At 38.8% G+C, this 20,502-nt stretch overlaps 1 protein-coding gene across 1 annotated transcript; it reads left to right on the plus strand.

Moving 5' to 3' along the window:
* Positions 1-10,991: 10,991 nt before the first annotated feature.
* Positions 10,992-19,389, plus strand: Or4e2 (olfactory receptor family 4 subfamily E member 2). The gene is made up of 3 exons (XM_021182498.2): positions 10,992-11,147; positions 11,896-11,971; positions 18,442-19,389. The coding sequence occupies exon 3, from the start codon at positions 18,463-18,465 to the stop codon at positions 19,387-19,389; it is 927 nt and encodes a 308-aa protein (XP_021038157.1). The 5' UTR covers positions 10,992-11,147; positions 11,896-11,971; positions 18,442-18,462.
* Positions 19,390-20,502: the final 1,113 nt, after the last annotated feature.

Consider the following 20,502-nt stretch of genomic DNA (forward strand, 5'->3'; position numbering starts at 1 on the left):
TGGGATTAAAGGCGTGCGCCACCACTGCCTGGCTCTAGTTTATTTATTTATTTTTTTAATTCAGGTGCCTGAAATAATGAATAGTTTAACTTTCCACTTCTGCTCTGTTCACACATACATTGACGCATATCCTCACACAGAGATGTATCGTCCATTTATTCACTGCCACAAACACCACTGTGGAGACAGCAGTGTATCACACCGTGTGCATGATCTACAGCCTTGTGTCTTTGTTTTTCTTCTATCCTGGGAAAAGAAGCTTAGCATGGGGCAGCTGATCATTTCTGCTCTTGCATTATGTTCCAATTTGTTTTGTTTTTTTCTTGTCCTTTTTCTTGGTAGATACCGCAGACTGGCCTTGAGCACGGGACCCTCCCAGGCCTTTCAAGAGCTACTGTTAGATCCCCACACCACCTCTCCCAGCAGTCTCTTTTGTTCTTCACAGTCAAGCTTCATCTAAGTCACATGGGTTAAACTCTATGGAGTAGTCAGAACACAGTCTTCAGAAGGGACTCCTGATTTCAAAGGGACTTCCCCAGCTGTCACTGAAGCATCTTGAAGACACCCCTCAAGAAAGGACATCCTCTTCTTGCTTCTGTGGGTTTGCACCCAGGATGAGGCTCCTCCCCACCCACAGAGGGTTTTCTCTCTGAAGCTGTTGGTGCTCAGGAGCTGGGGACTCAGTGTCAGGCTGGCGGTGTCATGCTGCAGATGTGGGGGTTTGTTTTCTATCTCTTCCTGATGGTGGGAGGTGAGTGCTAACTTCATAGAGAACATGGCTGGGAGTTTTCAAAATAATTTTTCTCCAGCTAAATAATTGCAACTTTTATAATGAAAAAAAAAAGCCTTTGCTTTTTTAGATATTAGATATTTTCTTTTCTTTCTTAATTTTCTATTTATTTATTTATCTATTTATTTAATGTCTTTTGAGACAGGGTTTCTCCATGTAGCCCTGGCTGGCCTTGAACTCAGAGATCCTCCTGCCTCTGCCTCCTGAGTGTTGGGATCAAAGGCGTGCACCATCATCTCCTGTGGATAGATGCTTTCTTATGATGTACCCACTGTTATGGGCTTTCTTGTAATGAGCGGCTGCCATTGTTACCACTGTTTCTGACACTCATTGTTGATCTTGAAAACTCCCTGTTACTCTAAGTTTTCCTGGACCACATGGAAGCATGGCATTTTTTAAAATGAATTTTAAAAATTTTTTAAATTTTAAAATAAATTATTATTAAAACAATTTAATGTGGGAATAATCTATCTACAGCATTTCCACGCTCCCTTTCCCCCTCCTAATCATTCCTGTGTCTCATAGGTGCTGCAGGACAGGGCGTAGAGCAGCCTGCCAACTTGATGTCTGTGGAGGGAACCTTTGCTCGGGTCAACTGCACATACAGCACTTCAGGGTTCAACGGGTTATCCTGGTACCAGCAACGTGAAGGCCAAGCCCCCATATTTCTTTCTTACGTTGTTTTGGATGGTTTGAAGGACAGTGGGCATTTCTCCACATTCCTGAGCCGCTCGAATGGGTACAGTTACCTGCTTTTGACAGAGCTCCAGATCAAAGACTCTGCCTCATACCTCTGTGCTGTGAGGGACACAGTGACTATGCTAACCTCTGCAGCTGCACAGAAATTCTAAGAGGGACACAGCAGGGGTGGAGTTACATTTCCTGAGTGTGTGTGTTTGCTGTGAATCAAGACTAGGCTCCTTGGGAACAGATTTGAGTTTTCCACTTTCTAACTGGGTGGCTTTAAATAAGCCACTTTAACTTAAAGTGATTTTTACATTTATTGATTGATTTTTTAAAAAAAGATCAGTTCAGTTTTCTCATGAATAAAATGGGGCTAACAATAGTGCCTTAGCCCTCACACGGAATGTTTTATAAAGTTTAAGTTATTTGTAAAGTTGAAGTTCTTTAAACGTTTGATTAGACCAACAAAATAGTATACTTATATAGGGAGGGAGCAGAATCTGGGAGAGGGAGGGAGGTAGGGAAGAGAGGAGGAGAGAAAATCGTCTTTATAAATGATCCTCAGAACTGTAAGACTATCACTGCTATTGTATTTTAAACGCTGTGTAGCCCTACAGTGAAGCAGGAGATTGCATAGAGTTGCTTGAGGTCACTGCTATCATGTTGATTGGCTACTTGACAGACCCACCACCCGTGTGTGTGTGTGTGTGTGTGTGTGTGTGTGTGTGTGTGTGTGTGTGTGTGTGTGTATGTCTGAAAAGGTCAGCTCAGGAACTTTGGGAAGGTCCTGGAACAGTTGTGCCTCCCCCACCCCCTCCCGCAAGGGAGAGGCTAATATTCCGAGGGGCTGGATCATTGTACACCTTCAGACAAGGGAAGTCCTTGCCACCTCATTCCCTAAAGACCAATCAGTTTAAAAAGTCACACTGTTCTGCCAGTCACATCGTGCCTAATGACTGCTGCCCTGAAAAACTGTATAAAAAGTTCACTGACTGAGCTGCGCAGGGTTGCCACCTCTCCTTCCGGTCTGGGGACGACCCCAGGGCACAGGAACAATAAATTCCTCTTGCTTTTTGTATTGATTCCCAACTCCTCCTGGTTCACTCAGGGGGTCCCTGGTAAGCTAAGGCTCGCCAGAGTCTTACATGTCATGGGTACATGTGGAAGTCAGAGGGTAGCTTGCCAGACCAGAGTCAGTTCTCTCCTACTATCATGTTCGTCTTGAAGACTGAACTCAGGTTATAAGCTTGGCAGCAAGCGACTTTACCCACCGAGCCATCCTACTCTCTGAATGCTAACTCTTTTGTTACTACTGTCTCATAGGTCTTTGGGACACATTTTCCCCTCCAGACTGTTTTTCTTGCTGTTGTTTAGATTGAGTAAATTCTGCCCCCTGTCTCTCAGATCTGGTTACTCTCACTTTCCTGTTGATTCTAACCTGAAGGATTTTTGACTTAAGTTTTAATTTTTTATTTCTCTAATTTACTGATGTTTTCTTCCATAATTTCTCTTTTTCCTGACTGAAATGTTCTGGTTTTCTGATTAAGAGGAATTGCGCTCATTTGTTGAAGTATTTTCACAGTAGCTGTTACAACATGCTGTCTCATGAGTTCCGAACCTGATTTGTCTTGGCGTTGATGTCTGTTGTGACTTCTCATTCGTGTGGTTTTCTCTTTCTTAGAATGAGAATGAGCACTGTATCAGAAAACTTGGCTCCCCACTTCATTTCCTTTTCAGCAAGTTTGTCTGTAGAGGTGTAGTAGATGAGGGCTGGCTCCAGCTTGTTCAATTTCATTGATGAGAAGTGGCTTTGCTTACTGCTGGACCCCATTCCCTTCTTGCTGAGCAACTGGAACATCACGTGTTTCTGCCACATGGGCAGTGGGAGATCTGCTTTCTACTTTAGGATATCAGTTACTTCAAGTACACATTAACATGGATGAGGTGATAAAAAGACAAGTATCGGTTATTCAACTACTAAATATATTAGATGCTCTTTTTCTAGTCTCAGTTGAAAATATTTAGATTTTCTTTATAAATACTAGAATCATCACAAAGGCCTTCAGATTCTCATTTGATTCATTTTTTTTTTAAAATACAGAAGATCCAGGGGCTATGTCCCTTGTGATGAAATAATCAGAAAATGAACAATATTCATTTCTTTAATCATTCTAAGTAAGAAAAGGGTATTTTAAGAAAGTATTTATTCCTCAAAAGGGAAAAGTATTATGTGAATACATAGAAAGCACTTTCAGATACTTAATTATGCCTCTGTAACCACTGGTACACTTCTCAAATAGCTTAAACACTCTAATAGTACTTCAGGTTTATGCTTCACGTTGGCAACATGGCTAAGTGAAGCCCTTCGTTATCTATGAGCACTACCTCCCCCTTTGAAAATTAAAGGAGTTGTGCTGTCTTCTAAATATCAAATAGTTGCTAGTGGCAGAGAACCAATTACTTCCTATATAAGATAAAAAGTTATTGTCATATAGACTGGTTTTAAAAAACTTGGAAAAACTTAAAGAGGCAGGTAAAGAAGTAAAATTTAAAAAGCAAGAAGATTTCTTTCCTTCTAACAGGGCTTGCTTTGTTGTTCCGAATGAGCCATTGAAGACAATTTCAGCGGAATATGATAACTGATTTCAAACAAATGTTGAAACAATTCACGATGTATCATAAGTTTCTCTGTGTAAATGCCAATTCAATTTTATTTAAAGAATGTTAAATATTTATTTATTTTATGTGTTTTGTGGTGCTTTGAATATATTTGGCCCAGTGAGTGGCACTGTTAGGAGGTGTGGCCTCATTGGAGGATGTGTGTCACTGTGGTTGGCGGTGAGCTTTGAGGCCTGTCTCCTAGCTGCCTGGAAGACAGTCTTCTCCTGTTGGCCTTTGGATCATAATGTAGAACTCTTAGCTCCTCTAGCACCATGCCTGCCTGGACACTGCCATGCTTCTTGCCATGATGATAATGGACTGAACCTCAGAACCCATAAGCAGCCTTAATTAAATGTTGTTCTTTATAAGAGTTGCTTTGGTCATGGTGTCTTTTTACAGCGATGGAAACCCTAACTAAGACATGTATGAATGTTCTGCTTGCATGTATGTATGTGTTGTGTTGCCTTGTGTTGTAGAGGACAGAAGAGGGCATTGGATACTCTGGAACTGGAGTTATAGATTATTGTGAGCCACTATGAGGGTGCTGGGAGTTTAGTCCAACAAGGGCACTTAACCACTGAGATATCTCTCCAGCCCAGTAAATGCTCATTTTAAAAGACAGTATATAAAACCTAAAAACAATTTAAAATTGGAAGTGAATGGAAATCAAAGTTCAATATATTCATTGAACATTACAACAAAACAAAACAAACAAAGACATCAGGTAGTTCATATTGAAGGTAGATATAAAGTATTTAAACAACAAATAATTATCTGTCATCCAGATAATGCTCTTCATCATTATTAGTAGCAAATTCCATTTAACTATAGACCAAGCCCAGTTGAATATTTTATAACATTGTAGAAAAGAATCATAAATCTGTGTATTAAAACTGATATTTATAAATCTTTTAAGGTATATTAATAATTTTAATGGTATAATAATTTATTTCAATCACAAACATAATTTATTTTAATAATTTTTGTAAGTCAGTAAAAAATCCACAGAAAGAGATAATAATAAAGCCGGGCAGTGGTGGCAAATGCCTTTAATCCCAGCACTTGGGAGGCAGAGGCAGGCGGATTTCTGAGTTCAAGGCCAGCCTGGTCTACAAAGTGAGTTCTAGGACAGCTAGGGCTATACAGAGAAACCCTGTCTCAAAAAAACAAAACAAAACAAACAAACAAACAAAAGAGATAATAAAAGTCAGGGTTGAAATTAATGAAATATAAATAAAAATAATACAAAGAATTAATAAATCAAAGAATTGTTTCTTTGAAAATATTAACAAGACTGACAAACCTTTGGCCAAATTAACCAAATATCAAAACAACCTTTAAACCAACCAACCAATCAACCAACAAAAAAGAAAGAAAAGAAGACACAAATCAATAAAGTTAGAAATGACATTCAGGGGCTGGAGAGATGGCTCAGTGGTTAAGAGCACCGACTGCTCTCCTGAAGGTCCTGAGTTCAAATCCAAGATACCACATGGTGGCTCAAAACCACCCTTAATGAGATCTGATGCCCTCTTCTGGAGTGTCTGAAGTCAGCTACAGTGTACTTATATATAATAAATAAATAAATATTTTTTAAAAAAAGAAATGACATTCAGACAATAAAGACATACTTTAAAAATATATTTCTACCAAACTGGAAAATCTAAGATGGATAGATATATATGACCTACCAAAATTAAGTCAAAACAAAGTAAATAATTTAAATAGAACCATATCCAGTGAAATAGAAGCAATAATTAAAGATCTTTAATGAAAAAATAATCCCAGGGCCAAGAGGGTTCAGCGGAAAATTCTATCAGATCTTCAAAGAACTAACAAAATATTCCTCAAGTTATTTTGCAAAATAGATAAGGAGGAAACATTTCTAAAATTCTTTTACAAAGCTGGTATTACCTAATACTAAAACCAAAGCCCTAACAAAAATAAGAATGATGCCAGTATTTCTCATGAAATACATTTCATTCATGCACATACATTTTCAACAAAATATTTGTAAAATGAATTCAACAATATATCAAAAATGATCCATTATGATCAAGTAGACTTCTCTAGGCCGCCTAGCAGAGACATCCCCTGCTACAAGTCTGACCTCAGAGGCTTTTCTTAGTCTTGGAGGGAGATTCCATAAGTCCTTTCTTATCTGCTTGACTCTAAAGCCAGAACCATGTGGTTGAAGCCATGTTTTGTTGCTTACTAGGGGAACACGGCCCTCTTATTCAAATACTTTTTTCCTTTGCTTTTTTTTTTTTTTTTCTTCACTGCCTAAGCTTAGCTGTCCTGGAACTTGCTATGTAGTCCAGGATAGACTTGAACTCTGAAATCTACCTGCCTCTGTCTCCCTACTGTTGGGATTATAGGTGAGTGGTACCATGCCTGACCCTATGCTTTTCCTTAATTACTTTTTGTTGCCATGTTATTTAAGGTTGAAGTCTATTATTGTCTGGATAGCCTTCTGAGCTCTTCCCAAAATGGGAGAACTCCCTTTACCAGTAGGGCTTCTTAACATGTCTGGGGAGTTTGAAACCCCCATACTCTCTACCTGCAGAGTGTCACATAGCCTTGGATAGATTACAGTGTCACATAGCCTTGGTTAGATTACAGTGTTACATAGCCTTGGTTAGATTACAGGTTCACCTTCCTTTCTTCCAATAATATCTCAGTACCTTAGCCTTCAGCCAATGATCTTTATCCACTTGGATATTCCACCCACTTCTCTAAAACCATAGAACCTCGAGTAACGTTGATCCTTCTCCCCAAAGTGATCATACTCATGGGCCATCCAAAACTCTGTTCATGACTCTTCTCCCTTTGTCCGCATGGGCTGGTGACCAAAAACTCTGGGGAGAAGAGAGACCTACATCCATTCACACACTGGAAGCTTAACTGGGCGGGGTCTTGCCCTGAGGTCACCACTCCCTTTATTTTATTTAGCATCAGGCTTTTCTTTAAACGTTTTCCTGGTGCTTTCTTTCTCTTCAAACTGTATATTTTGTATTTTCCTTGCTCAGCTTGCTCTTTTTCATTAAAGATCTTCATATTACTGGGCACTAATAACCAAGCAACATAGTCAATGCTAGGCTGTTTTGAAATGTCTTTTGTAAAAGCTGTTAATTCATAACTCTTCAAATTAGTCTCAGGCAGAGTTTTTGGACAAGGACAGAAATCAGTCACAAATATTACAAGAACCATTTCTAGGCTACATATTAATATCTCTTCTGAAACCTCTTGAGTCAGGCTCCTACAGTCAAATTACCCTTAGTACCCTTAGTCTTTCATGCTTCTACTAGTATGGTTCATTAAGTTTTGAACTCAGCTGCTTTTATAATCTGAAGTCCTAAAGTCTACATTTCTCCAACCAAGAAAAGACTCTGGCCTATCACAGCAATAATACCAAGTCCCTGGTACCAACTTCTGTCTCTGTTAGGGTTTCTACTGCTGTGAAGAAACACTATGACAACTGCAACTCTTATAAAGGAAAACATTTAATTGGGACAGGCTTAAGTTTAGAGGTGGGACATATGGTGGCATGTGGGCAGACACGGTGTTGGAGAGGTAGCTGAGAGTTCCACATCTGTATCAGCAGGCAACAGGAAGAAAGAATGACACTGGTCCTGGTTTGAGCTTCTGAAACCTCAATGACTACTCCCAGTGACATGCTGTTTTTCAACAAGGCCATACCTCCTAATAACGCCACTCCCTGTGAGCCTACAGGGGTTATTTTCATTCAAACCACCACAAGGATACAAAATTAATACACAAAAATCAGTAACCTTACTATACACAAATGATGAATATACCAAGGAAGAAAATTAGGGAAACAATACCATTCAAAATCGCTTAAAAAAACTGAAAATATCTTGGAATAAATCTAAACAAGTAAGTGAAAGACTTTACATGGAGAAATTTAGGAAATGGCAGAAGATATAAGGAGGAGGTGGGCAGATCTCTCATGCTCATGAATCAGCAGGATTAATATTGTGAAAATGGCCATTCTACTGAAAACTAACTACAGATTCAATGCAATCTTGTTAAAATTTCAACAAAGTTTGTTATAGGAATTGAAAAACAATAGCCTTAAATCTCATGTGAAAGAACAAAAGAAAATGACCCTGAACTATAAAAAGATTGTTGGAGGAATCACTATCCCTGATTTCAAGTTATATTATAGAATTATAATATTAAAAATAGCATAGTACAGGTATAAGACTAGATACATTAGTAAAATAGAACTGATGACTCACATATAAGCCTACACTCCTACAGCCTCCTAATTTGTTCTTTTTTCCAAAGATTTCAAAATTACATCTTGGAGAAAAGACAGCATCTTTAACAAAGGTGCTGGTCAAACTGGATAGCTACATGTAGAAGAATGAAACAACATTCCCAGCCCTCACTCTGCACAAAACTCAACTCCAAGCAGACCCAGGGCCTCAACACAAGACCCGTCACCCTAAAACTGATAGAGGAGAATAAGCTTGACCTTAAAGGTACAGGAAAGGACTTTCAACAGGATCCCGGTAGTGCAGGCATTACGATCGACTGTTAGTAAGTGGGATGCCATGAAAGTTAAAATTTTCTGTACAACAGAAGACACTATCATCAGAGGGAAGAGACAGCCTACAAAATTAGCAAAATGTTTACCAGATACAAATCTGAGTGAGGATTAATAGCTAGAATATATGTGTATATATGAGATATCTGCTTATCCATTTTCATTGCTGCTTTATTCATGACAGTAAGGGAATGGAAACAGACTATTCATTCATCAATGGCTGAATGGTTAATAAAAATGTAGCACATTTACACAATGGGTTAAGTGGAATCATGAGATTAATTTGCAGGTGAGGACAGAGTTGACAATAATCATTCTGTGTAAGGTAACCCAGGCCCACAAAGACAAACAGCTCATATTTTCTCTCATCTGTGGATGATTTCTTTGAAGCTTTAAATTTGCATGTTTCATTTGGAAAACCCACTGAGATCAGGAAATTAGTAAGAGGTCATGGAGGGGGCTTTTAAGGGAGGGAAGAGAGAATATGGTTATATAAAATGGGAAAGGGAATAATGGGGTAAGCAGGGTCAAATGGGATGGGTAAATGAGAGGGCAAGGGAGAGGAGGGAATATGAAGGGGGGGAACTAGTATTAGAGACCTTCTGAAAAAGTCTTATGGAAAACTAACATCACAGAAGTATCCTAAAATATAAACTCATGTCTAGAGAGAATTTAAATGGAATTGTCTTACACCAGGGCAACAATGATCCTACTAGATAGCTCAGGCTAGCAAAGAACAAGCCCAGTGCTAGGAATTGGTTACTTCTCTGGAGCTGCTGGCCAGTGAGGTCAGCAGAGCTTTTCTATATAGTCTATAGTCTAATTTTATAGTCTAATGTCATTGCAACTAGTTACCCTCCAAAATGTAATGGTAAAACTCCACTGCTGAAAATACCATATACTTGAGTAATAGGACATGGAGGAATCAAGTTGGCACTGACTTGGAAGGCTCATACTGGCTAGCTTTCATAGGGTTGGAAGATGTTACACACACTACTGGAGGGGAAAAGTAATTACCAGTTTTACACAGCTATGAGCCTTGTGAGCTACAATAATGGCCAGCTTGGCAAGATATACCCATCAGTGCAATAGTGGCATAAATGTCATGGGAATAGTATCTACTTTATGACTGGATTTAAGTCCACTACAAAAGATAAATCTTAATACCTGGAATAGTTATTGGGCTCAAGAACCTGTGGCTGGATAGATCATAGGCCCTAGGGAAGAACCTACTTGAGTCACATTATTCTGCTAATGGTGTATAGTATTAATACAACTCCTAAAACCTTATCATTTGACCCATAGATTTATACACCTTTGGCCTTCACCACAGGAGTTTCTTTTTGCAGTAGATGACTATCAATGTAGAGATGCACAACTGGTCAAACTGCAGAGTGTAAGTAACTGTGGGATGTTCTGCCCTAAAGGGACATCTATGTCACACCTCATTCTAAAAAGGTTTAGAGGTCATTGCAGAGGAAAAGCAGAAAGGTTTCAAGAGCTAAAAAGTTGCATACAAGGCATACGAGTACAAAGAGCTAGTGCTTCTAGATACACTAGGGCAGTTTCACATGTGAATGTGCAGTGGTTACGAATGCATGCACAAACCTGCACAGGCTCAAGCTAGTCCAAATCCCAACATGGAGCAGGGAGGCAGGTATGAATCCATACTCCTAGATAAATAAGCTTATAATTGGATGTTTTATATCATCCACAGTTCACTTACCTTACTGTTACAATATACAAGGCAATATGTTTTTTTTAGTATACTAATGGAGTCATAAAATCAAACTTAAGTTTTGAACATCTTCAACATCTCAAAAAGGACCTCATGCTGTCTAGCAGTCTTCTTCATCTCTCTATCTTTTCAGCTCCTCAAAACCATTAATGTACTTTCTACCTTTACAGATTTGCCTCTTTTGGATATTTCATATACATGGAATTCTAAATAACATCTTCCATTTCAAGGTTTCTGTTCTACTTGTGAACAACCTTAACATCCCTGGTGTATAGTGCAATGTTTAGTATCATGTCCACACAAGCTGTTGTCATGGAAACTGCAAAAGCTTTGGAGCTCTTCCTTATTTAGAGGCTACTGGGTTTATTGTCCACTTATTAAATTGCTAAATGAGTGAGACTAATAGCAGGAAGTACATTGAATCATGAAACTTTTAATAATGTCCCTGGGTATTCACTGAATGCAGGTTCAAGTAGAGCCATTTAACAATCATTTCAAGTTCAATTAGAGCCATCCAGTGACCACTTCAAGATCTTGAGTTAGATTGATAAAAACCCCAGAGCTTGCAAGCCTGAAAATATTTTGTGCTCTGTGATTTTGTGTCCTAGGTGTTTGTACTAAGGTGTAGGAGAACTGGATCACTAATGGAAGTATGGGATAGATGGTTTCTGTTGTCAGTTGGGGGAATTTATTTTAAACAGGTAAGATAGGTAGATCTTACTACAAAGATATATTTATTATTTATTGCTTTGAGCCATACAGAGAGTTTAACAGAGCTATGAGGTTGGCTGATACAAGTCTTTATAGCTACCTCATCTTTATAAAGGGTTTGTTATTTATTTAAAATGGATGTTGAACAGGGCTAGAAGGCAATAAAGTCTTCCAGGCATGGTTCTCTCCTGAGAGTGCACAGGATGGTGATCTGTCCCTTCTCTAACTACATTGGCATCTTTAAGGCCATTGCATTCATCTGGATAGCAAAAGAACCTAAGATTAACTAGACTTGACTTGACATAGATTCCTTAACAATTTATGTTTTCCTAGAACAAAATTTTAAACTTAATGTTGGCATCAGGCCATATCTCCTCAAGAATGCCACATATTTATGTCACCCAGAATAAATACTTTTCTTGTATGTAAAATTTGCTCAATACATGTTTGACTTTTAAGTGACAAATCTGGGGAGGTATTAATGTAAGTTCTAGTGGTGGTCATGCTTAGTGACTGCTTAAAGTGAAACTGAAGAGGTGGCTTAATTCTACTTATCTTGGCCAGAAAGTACATTTATACATTTGAAAGTATAAATCAGAACATTCAGAGAAGGAAAATATTAAAAAAAACCCAAGGACCAATATTACAATTATATAATTATTCCCACAGAAGACCAGTTACCTAAATCAGGATCTGTTATTTATTTAAAATATGTCACTGTTTGTGTTTTATTTCTAGAAGGAATTATGAGGAAGGTGAATGAAAGAGCATAATCCCATTGTAAGAATCACCACTGGACGGCTGGGGAACACTGGTAAGAGTCAGCACTGTTCACTGACAACACGTCCCATGCTTCTGTGGGTCTGCCCCTGATGACACTGTGCACAGCACTGAGCCAGACTCTTTTCCAGGTATTTAGCAGATAAGTTGTATCCACATGGTTTAGAAACTTAATGGGAGTGCTTTTAACTTAGACTCATTTTAATCCTCCTTTGCATTCAGAGTCAGCCATAGTTTTTTTAATGTGCTGCTTCACTAAAGGTGTTTGCACACATGCACCCCCCCACCCCAGCACAAATGTGTGTGACATGTGTGTGTGTATATACATATCCCAAACACAACACTCACACCCTGCACACTCCTCACTGTCCCCCTAAGCATGCATGGACAAACAAATCCATCCATCCATCCATCCATCCATCCATCCATCCATCCATCCATCCATCCATTGGTTGATCTATCTATCTATCTATCTATCTATCTATCTATCTATCTATCTATCTATCTATCTATCTATCTATCCATACATATATTATCCAAGACTCTTCAAGATGTTTGAGGCTATGATTTCTTGCCTTTCCTATTTCACTGTATCATTTGCTTCTTCTTCTGATTACTGAAAGAATCACTGGGCTGTGGGATCTTGGGTAGGGAGGGATCAATGCTCTCTCTTCCCTCTGCTTCTTTGTGTTTGAATCACCAGCACAATTCATAGAAAAGAGTTCATATAATGAACACTGAGGTTGAAAAAAAATCTTCCAAAGAAGAAGCCTCCTTACTGGGATGTGGCCCCTATTCTTGGCTCATTTGTCTCAGTACCAGAGGGAAACTCTCCTCGATGCTCTGAAATTCAGCTCAAAGATCATATCTGGGATGCTCCAGAGAAGATACAGAGGACTAGTTGAGCTGTGGTGGCTTACTTTGGCTTCCTGGGCTTCCCTATCTGGGAGAGCCATTCTCTGGGAGCATTTCTCTGTGTGCAGAGTGGAAGGCACTGTTGTGCCTCTCTGGGTGTGATTTTCTTTCTCAGAGGCTTCTTTCTCAGTGTTGGTTGACCACCAGGCACATGATCTCATTTATACAGTCAGGTATTAAAAAAACTTGATATAACGTACTGTAAACAATAAAAAACAGATAAGAATCTAAGTACAGCTTGATAAAAGATCTGAGAATTTATGACTCAGTTTTCCACAGCAACCGCCAAACAGAGGAGAACTATGGCAGAGGTGTGTGTGTGTGTGGGGGGGGGGGTGGGGGGTGGGGGGTGGGGTGGAGTTCTAATCTTAACATGAAATCTCACAATATTCCTGAAACCTAATGCAGTCCATTTTACTAGAATGTGAAACTGTCAAAAAAGTTTAACACATCTTCTCTGCGAGTGCCTCCCTGTCTCCTTTAACCGTCTGACATTCAATTAGTGTAGGACATTTTCTCATACTGGATTCATTCAAGTAAGGTCTTGGCAGCCGAGCATTTTATAGATATACCTGAAGCTAAATTGGTAGGTAGCTGTGATGGACACTGAGGCTTCCCTTTGCAAAAGGAGCCCCCTCTAAGGGTGTCTTTGCCAAGGTTTGGTCCTGCAGCATTCAAACAGAGGTCAGGTAGAAACAGATAAGGCAGCAGACAGACAAATACAGTTCAGGGATTTCTGATACAATGATGGACACTAGTAGGCTAAAACTGGGGAGTCTGGAAGCAAAGGCCTTTAATTTGTAGTGACTCAGTAGACTCTTAGTGGAATAATTGGAAAAAGGGAAAGTCATTACTGTATGTGTTTGGAAACTGCTGTGGGAACTCTAGGAAAAGCTAAATAGGCAAGCAGAGGACCTAAAGCTCAGTTCTCCCTGCCTCACTATGCGCACCCGGGCACACTCCTCGTGCCCACTGGGAATTCTGGCTCTTTGGTTCTCCTGTCCCATTACAGAGCACACTTCTACTGAGGTCATCTTGTACCCCCAGCATTTGGTCTTTACTGTTTTCTGTTTGTAATATTACTTTTTTTTTTCCAGCTAAGAAGTATTTAGTGAATTCCTATTTGTTGTGACAAGTACTTTGCTATATGGACAGAAAAATAAAGTATTTCCCTTTCTTCAAGGGTTGCACGGTTAGAGCCCTTTGTTCCTTAAAGGGCACTGTATGCTTGCTTGCTTACTTCCTGTTTAGTGTGGTTTAAGCAGCACGGCACTGTGCTTTAGCGCGTAGGCTTTGGGATGTTTGATCCTTCTTCCTTAACTTCCAAAGCTCTAGGATTATAGGTGTGTGCTGCAGTATCCAGATGATGACTTTTTAAAAAAAGGGTTATTACTAAGTCAGCAAAAGAGGAATTCTTTCCTCCTCCCTTACCCATCTCTCTTCTTCCATTTCTTCTGCCGAGTATCAAGCAGAGGGCCTTGTGCATGTTAAGTGAATGCTTGACCACAGGGCTACACTGCAGACCCAAAGAGGCATTTCTTAATTTTTACTGAATAATTTGAATTTATTTATTTATTTTTAAATTTAACAGTCTCATTTTGCAAGGCACTAAGTCTAACCTTTTCTGTATTTGAAAGTCTTGATAGGTTGAGGATACTTCATAGGTTGAGTGGTAGAATACTTGCCTAGTAGCTTACTTTAAATAGGTGCAATGCCAGTACCATTAAAAAAAAAAAAAGAATCAAACCAAAAACGGTTGTGTGGCTCGTGTTTTAGTGATGATAGAGATAATGCCCAATACAAGTATATTTCTTTATAAAAGACACAATAGTAGCTAGATATGTTTGTACATGCCTGTAACTCCAGCACTTATGGGGCTGAAATGGAAGGCTGTATGGTCAAGGCTAGCTTGGGCTACAAAGGGAGTTTTAGGCTAGCCTAAGCAACATTGTGAGACCATTTAAAAAAAACAGTACAATGATACAAACACATTATTATAATCCCTTAGACACAGAGAAGAAATAAAATTACTTGTACTGCTATGAATCACCATATTTTTGATATTTGCTCTCCATACATTTTCAGTTTCTCTTTTTAAAGCTTGCTTAGTATATAAACAATTATAGAATGTAATATAAAAGTTAATAAAATCTTTGTATTCTTTTAATCCCATGTTTATGGAAGTAAATAATATTAAAATTTATATTCTTCAAATCTACCACTTTAGAAATATATTCAAGTAGAAATAATGAATAATTACACATTTTTCATGTTTAAAAAATATATATATACATGTACATATATGCATACACAAATGTCTCTTGATTCCTTTGTCTGTTCTTTCTTCTTTCCATCCTTTTTTAAGACTCACAATATATTCATAATAGACTCTTTTGTTGGACTTTCTTTTTTTGTTTGTGATCTTGACTATATATTGAAATCATCAAGGGGAGATCAGTTAATTGTTTGAGGTGAGATGGGACATCAAAATTTATAAAAATCATTTAAGTAGTCCTGATTGACAGCCATGCTGAGAACCACTATCTTAGGTTACTACACACTCATCCAGAGCATTAATGGTTCACATGTATTCCATATTGTTCCTGTGCCAAAAGTTATTTATTCATGGGGCTTATCAGTTAAGAACACTGGCTGCTTTTACATAGGACCCTGGTTCAATTCCTAGCACCCACATGGCTGCTCATAACTGTCTGTAACTTAAGTTCCACAGGATCTTTTCTAGTCTTCAATGTCCTAGGCATGTTCAAGTTGCACAGACAAAACACACATACCCCTAAAATAATAAGATAAATGTTAACAAACTTTAAAAATAATTTATTTCTAAATGAGGTATTGATAAGCATTGTTTGTTTCCAATACCTGTACCTAGTTACCAGTTCCCTTAGTTCTATGAAATTCAGTCCTGAAAATGGGATTCCTTGGCCTAGAAGTACAGACATTAAAATTCTCTTCAGTACTGCAAACTTGTTTCCTACAAGAGGTCTTAAGAGTACTGTCAGTAACAGTCTGTAAACACTGGATCCATCTTTCATGCTTTTGCTAATGTGACAAAAAGAAACGTATTTGGTTTTATTCTCTAACTCTCCTGAATGACTGTCACTCAGGCGCATTGTGTCCCCTTTGTGATTCCATTCCAGTGGTCATTGAGTTTGTATTCTTTAATCATTTTTAATGTGATCATTTATATTTTACTATCAAATTTTAAGGGTCTTTGAATAAGGGAATATTCTCCTTTTATGTCCTATGTGTTCTGACATTTTTTTCCAGTCTTCTTTTTGTCTTTTGATAAATTATGGAGCACTAGCATGTAACAGAATGTCGAGAATATGCTACCAAACTTATCACCGTCTTCCTTCCTTCCTTCGTTCCTTCGTTCCTTCGTTCCTTCCTTCCTTCCTTCCTTCCTTCCTTCCTTCCTTCCTTCCTTCCTTCCTTCCTTCCTTCCCCCCTCTCTCTCTCTCCCTCCCTCCCTCCCTCCCTCTCCCTCTCTCTCTCTCTTTCTTTCTTTCTTTCCTTCTTTCCTTCCTTCGTTCCTTCGTTCCTTCCTTCCTTCCTTCCTTCCTTCCTTCCTTCCTTCCTTCCTTCCTTCCTTCCTTTCTTTCTTTCTTTCTTTCTTTCTTTCTTTCTTTCTTTCTTTCTTTCTTTCTTTCCTTCTTTTCTTTCTTTCTTTCTTTCTTTCTTTCTTTCTTTCTTTCTTTCTTTCTTTCTTTCTTTCTTTCTTTCTTTCTTTCTTTGGTATTTTCTTCATTTACATTTCCAATGCTATCCCAAAAGTCCCCCATACCCCCCTCCCCCGACTCCCCTACCCACCCACTCCCACTTCTTGGCCCTGGCGTTCCCCTGTACTGAGGCAGATAAAGTTTGCAAGACCAATGGGCCTCTCTTTCCACTGATGGCCGACTAGATATGCAGCTAGAGTCAAGAGCTCCGGGGTATTGGTTAGTTCATATTGTTGTTCCACCTTATAGTGTTGCAGACCCCTTTAGCTCCTTGGATACTTTCTCTAGCTCCTCCATTGTGGACCCTGTGATCTATCCAATAGCTGACTGTAAGCATCCACTTCTGTATCACCGTCATTCTTAATGAGTGGATATAAGCCTAGTCAAGTTCAGCCATTCATACAGACTCCCCCCAAGTCAACCCATGACTGTTAGGCTGCTTCAAATAGTACTAGATTTAAAATTCCTCCGTCTTTATTATTATTATTATTATTATTTTCTGTAGTTTGGACACTGTATGATACTACCTTGCCCTAAGTGAAATAATTAGATCAAAGCCTCAGTTTTTGGATGATTTGTGATGATTATCTTTTAAACTTTTATAGTTTATGGTCACCCAGGCAGCATGAACAATTAGGAACAATGCGATAGTATTTGTATATAATTTTCCTGGCAGAAAAGTTACATTACAGAACTGAAAGAATCATAGTTTGTGGCTTATTAGTTCAATTGAGAGGGCGTGATTAGACTCACAATACCCAAGAAGTTCGTTTACTGCAAATAAGATTTTTTTGGCAAACCTACAAAGTACAAGGTACTTGCCAAATGCTGCAAGAGGTAAGTCATCTGTGGTTATTACTTTTTGAAAAAAATACTTTTTGCAATTAAAATTTAATTATATTATTTCCTCCTTCCTTTCCCTCCATCTAAACCTTACCATATACGCTCTCTTGCTCCTTCCCAAATCATGGCGTCTTTTTATTAAGATATATATGTATACATATAATATTTAAACATTAATATACAAATGTATAAATATGTAAACACAACTCACTCAGTCTGTAGTGTTTAGTGTTACTGTGTATATATAATTTCAGGGCTTGTCACTTTGTGTTGGATAACCAAATAGGGGAATACTATCTCTTCCACTCTCAGTATTCCTTAGTTGCCTGTAGTGCTTTGTTTATGACTGGGCCCCCATGAGGTTGCCCCTTTCATGTTACTGAATCTACTGGTATTGTACTTGTTTAGGTCTTGTTTAGGCAGCCATATTGGTGTATCATTGGCAAAGCTTCTCTGTCATTCCTAGGAAATAGTATCTCACAGCCAGTTTTCCTGGTGTTCTGACGTTTAAAGTCTTTCTGTTTCTTCTGTACTTTTAAAGAACAGTTTAGTTTATGGGAATCAAAACTAAATCTCCTACTTTCTTTTATAGTTAAGTACCATAAAATAATTATGAAAGCGAAGCAAACTTTTATTGAATCAGGATAGTTTTCCTAAAGTCAGTACTTTGAGGTAATACCAAAACGAAGTAAAAAACGAATAGTATTTTAATCAATGTAAAATGACCCCACATTGGACAAAACAAAATACTGTTAAAGTTTTAAAGATTAATTATCTTAATAATAAGTCAAATAATGAGTGGTCTTCCTTGGAGCTTTATGATTTTGGCACAAGTCTGATACTATTCTTGGTGGATTATTCTGAAATGAAAATAACCAGGTAAAAAAAGGGACAAGGATTTAAAATAACTTACATATTCATGCCAAGCCTCATAGAAAAACAATCATTTCAATGACTTCATCTCTGTATTACTCAGGATAATTTAAAAGTTAACCCCCACCCACAGATCCTCCGGAACGCTCATTAGATGGGAGCTCTAAATCAAACAAGAGTGACTGAATTTATCTTCCTGGGCCTCACTGACAACTGGGTGTTGGAGATTCTGTTTTTCGTACCATTTACAGTCACTTATATGTTAACACTTTTGGGGAACTTCCTCATTGTTGTTACCATAGTCTTCACACCACGTCTCCACAATCCCATGTACTTCTTTCTGAGCAATCTGTCCTTCATTGACATCTGCCACTCATCTGTCACCGTGCCCAAGATGCTTGAGGGTTTGCTTTTAGAGAGGAAGACCATTTCCTTTGACAATTGCATTGCACAGCTCTTCTTCCTGCATCTCTTTGCTTGTTCTGAGATCTTTCTGCTGACGATTATGGCGTATGATCGTTACGTGGCTATCTGCATCCCATTGCATTACTCCAATGTGATGAACATGAAGGTCTGTGTACAGCTTGTCTTTGCACTCTGGCTGGGGGGCACTATTCATTCACTTGTGCAGACCTTCTTGACTATTCGTCTACCCTACTGTGGCCCGAACATTATCGATAGCTACTTCTGTGACGTACCTCCTGTCATCAAGTTGGCCTGCACAGATACATACCTTACAGGGATTCTGATCGTGTCCAATAGTGGAACCATCTCCCTCGTATGTTTTCTAGCCTTGGTCACTTCTTACACAGTCATCCTGTTTTCTCTTCGAAAACAGTCTGCAGAAGGTCGTCGGAAAGCCCTGTCCACCTGCTCAGGCCACTTCATGGTGGTCGCCCTGTTCTTTGGGCCATGTATCTTCCTCTACACCCGGCCAGATAGCAGCTTCTCCATCGACAAGGTGGTATCAGTCTTCTACACAGTGGTCACCCCTTTGTTGAATCCTCTCATTTACACTTTGAGGAATGAGGAAGTGAAAACTGCCATGAAGCATCTCAGGCAGAGACGAATTTGCTCATGAAATCATGCATGTGTGTGTGTGTGTGCTTGTGTGATGTTGTGATAACAGTCACGGTTGTGACCACATCCTGAATGTAGAAGTAACAAGTGCTCTTAAACGCTGAGCCATTTCTCCAGCCCTGAAAATACATTTTCTTAATAAAATACTCAGAAGATGAAAAGTTAAACATTTTGGCTAAATTGATTATGACCTTTTATTTTCATGGTTGATCCTTTCACACTGGAATCTGTCTACGTCCAAGCCTCAAAGATATTTGGCTGTTTTACTTTGCAAATTTTATAATTCCATTTTGAATTCTAGGTGTATAATGTTTGGGGTTTAGTTTTTGTATGTGGTATGAAGTAAGTTTGAGATTTGTTTTATTATCTATTGGCTTGATATGGCACAATTTGAGACGTTTATTTTATTATTAAATTACTTCTATTGAAAAAGACTCGATCTTTCAAGTGTAGATTCATTTGTAACAATTTTTAATTTAAATTATTTTATTTATTTACATTTTAAATGTTGCTCCCCCTTTTCAGTCCTCCTTTCCAGAGTTCTTCACCCCTTCCCACTCCCCTTTTCCTCTGAGAGGGTGCTCCCCCACCCAACCGCTTACCTGCTCCCACCTGTCCCTAACCCCCTGAATTCCCCTTCCCTGGGGCATCTCGTCTCTACAGGATTATGCGCATCCTCTCCTACTGAGGCCAGAGAAGGCAGTCTCCTGCTACATATATGTCATGGGTCACAGACCAGACCATGTATGCTCTTTGGTTGGTGGCTTAGTCTCTGGGAGCTCTGAGAGGTCCAGGTTAGGGATACTGGTTAGTTCTTCCTATGGGGTTGTGATGCCCTTCAGCTTCTCCAATCCCCCTAACTTCCATAGGAGTCCCTGACCTCAGTCCAATGGTTTTATTTGTAATTCTTTACATTGACTTTCTTGTCTATATTTATATATGAGCACACTGTGTTGACTATTTTAGTTTTATAGTGGGCTTTCAGTGATGCTATGTGACCTTATTGATCTTTCTCAAAATGTTACACATTTTCATGTGTATCTTGGGTCTACAGAGGAAAATGTTGGAATCTAGACTGGGGTCACATGATCTCGATAGACAACTTGGAAGAGAA

This window comes from Mus caroli, unplaced genomic scaffold (genome assembly GCF_978045245.1).
Source record: "Mus caroli unplaced genomic scaffold, Mus_caroli_1 scaffold_12, whole genome shotgun sequence".
Taxonomy (NCBI): Eukaryota; Metazoa; Chordata; class Mammalia; order Rodentia; family Muridae; genus Mus; species Mus caroli.

Bases quoted from the DNA above. Each gene is read 5' to 3' on its own strand.
- Or4e2 (XM_021182498.2), top strand. From the start codon at position 18,463: ATGGGAGCTCTAAATCAAACAAGAGTGACTGAATTTATCTTCCTGGGC.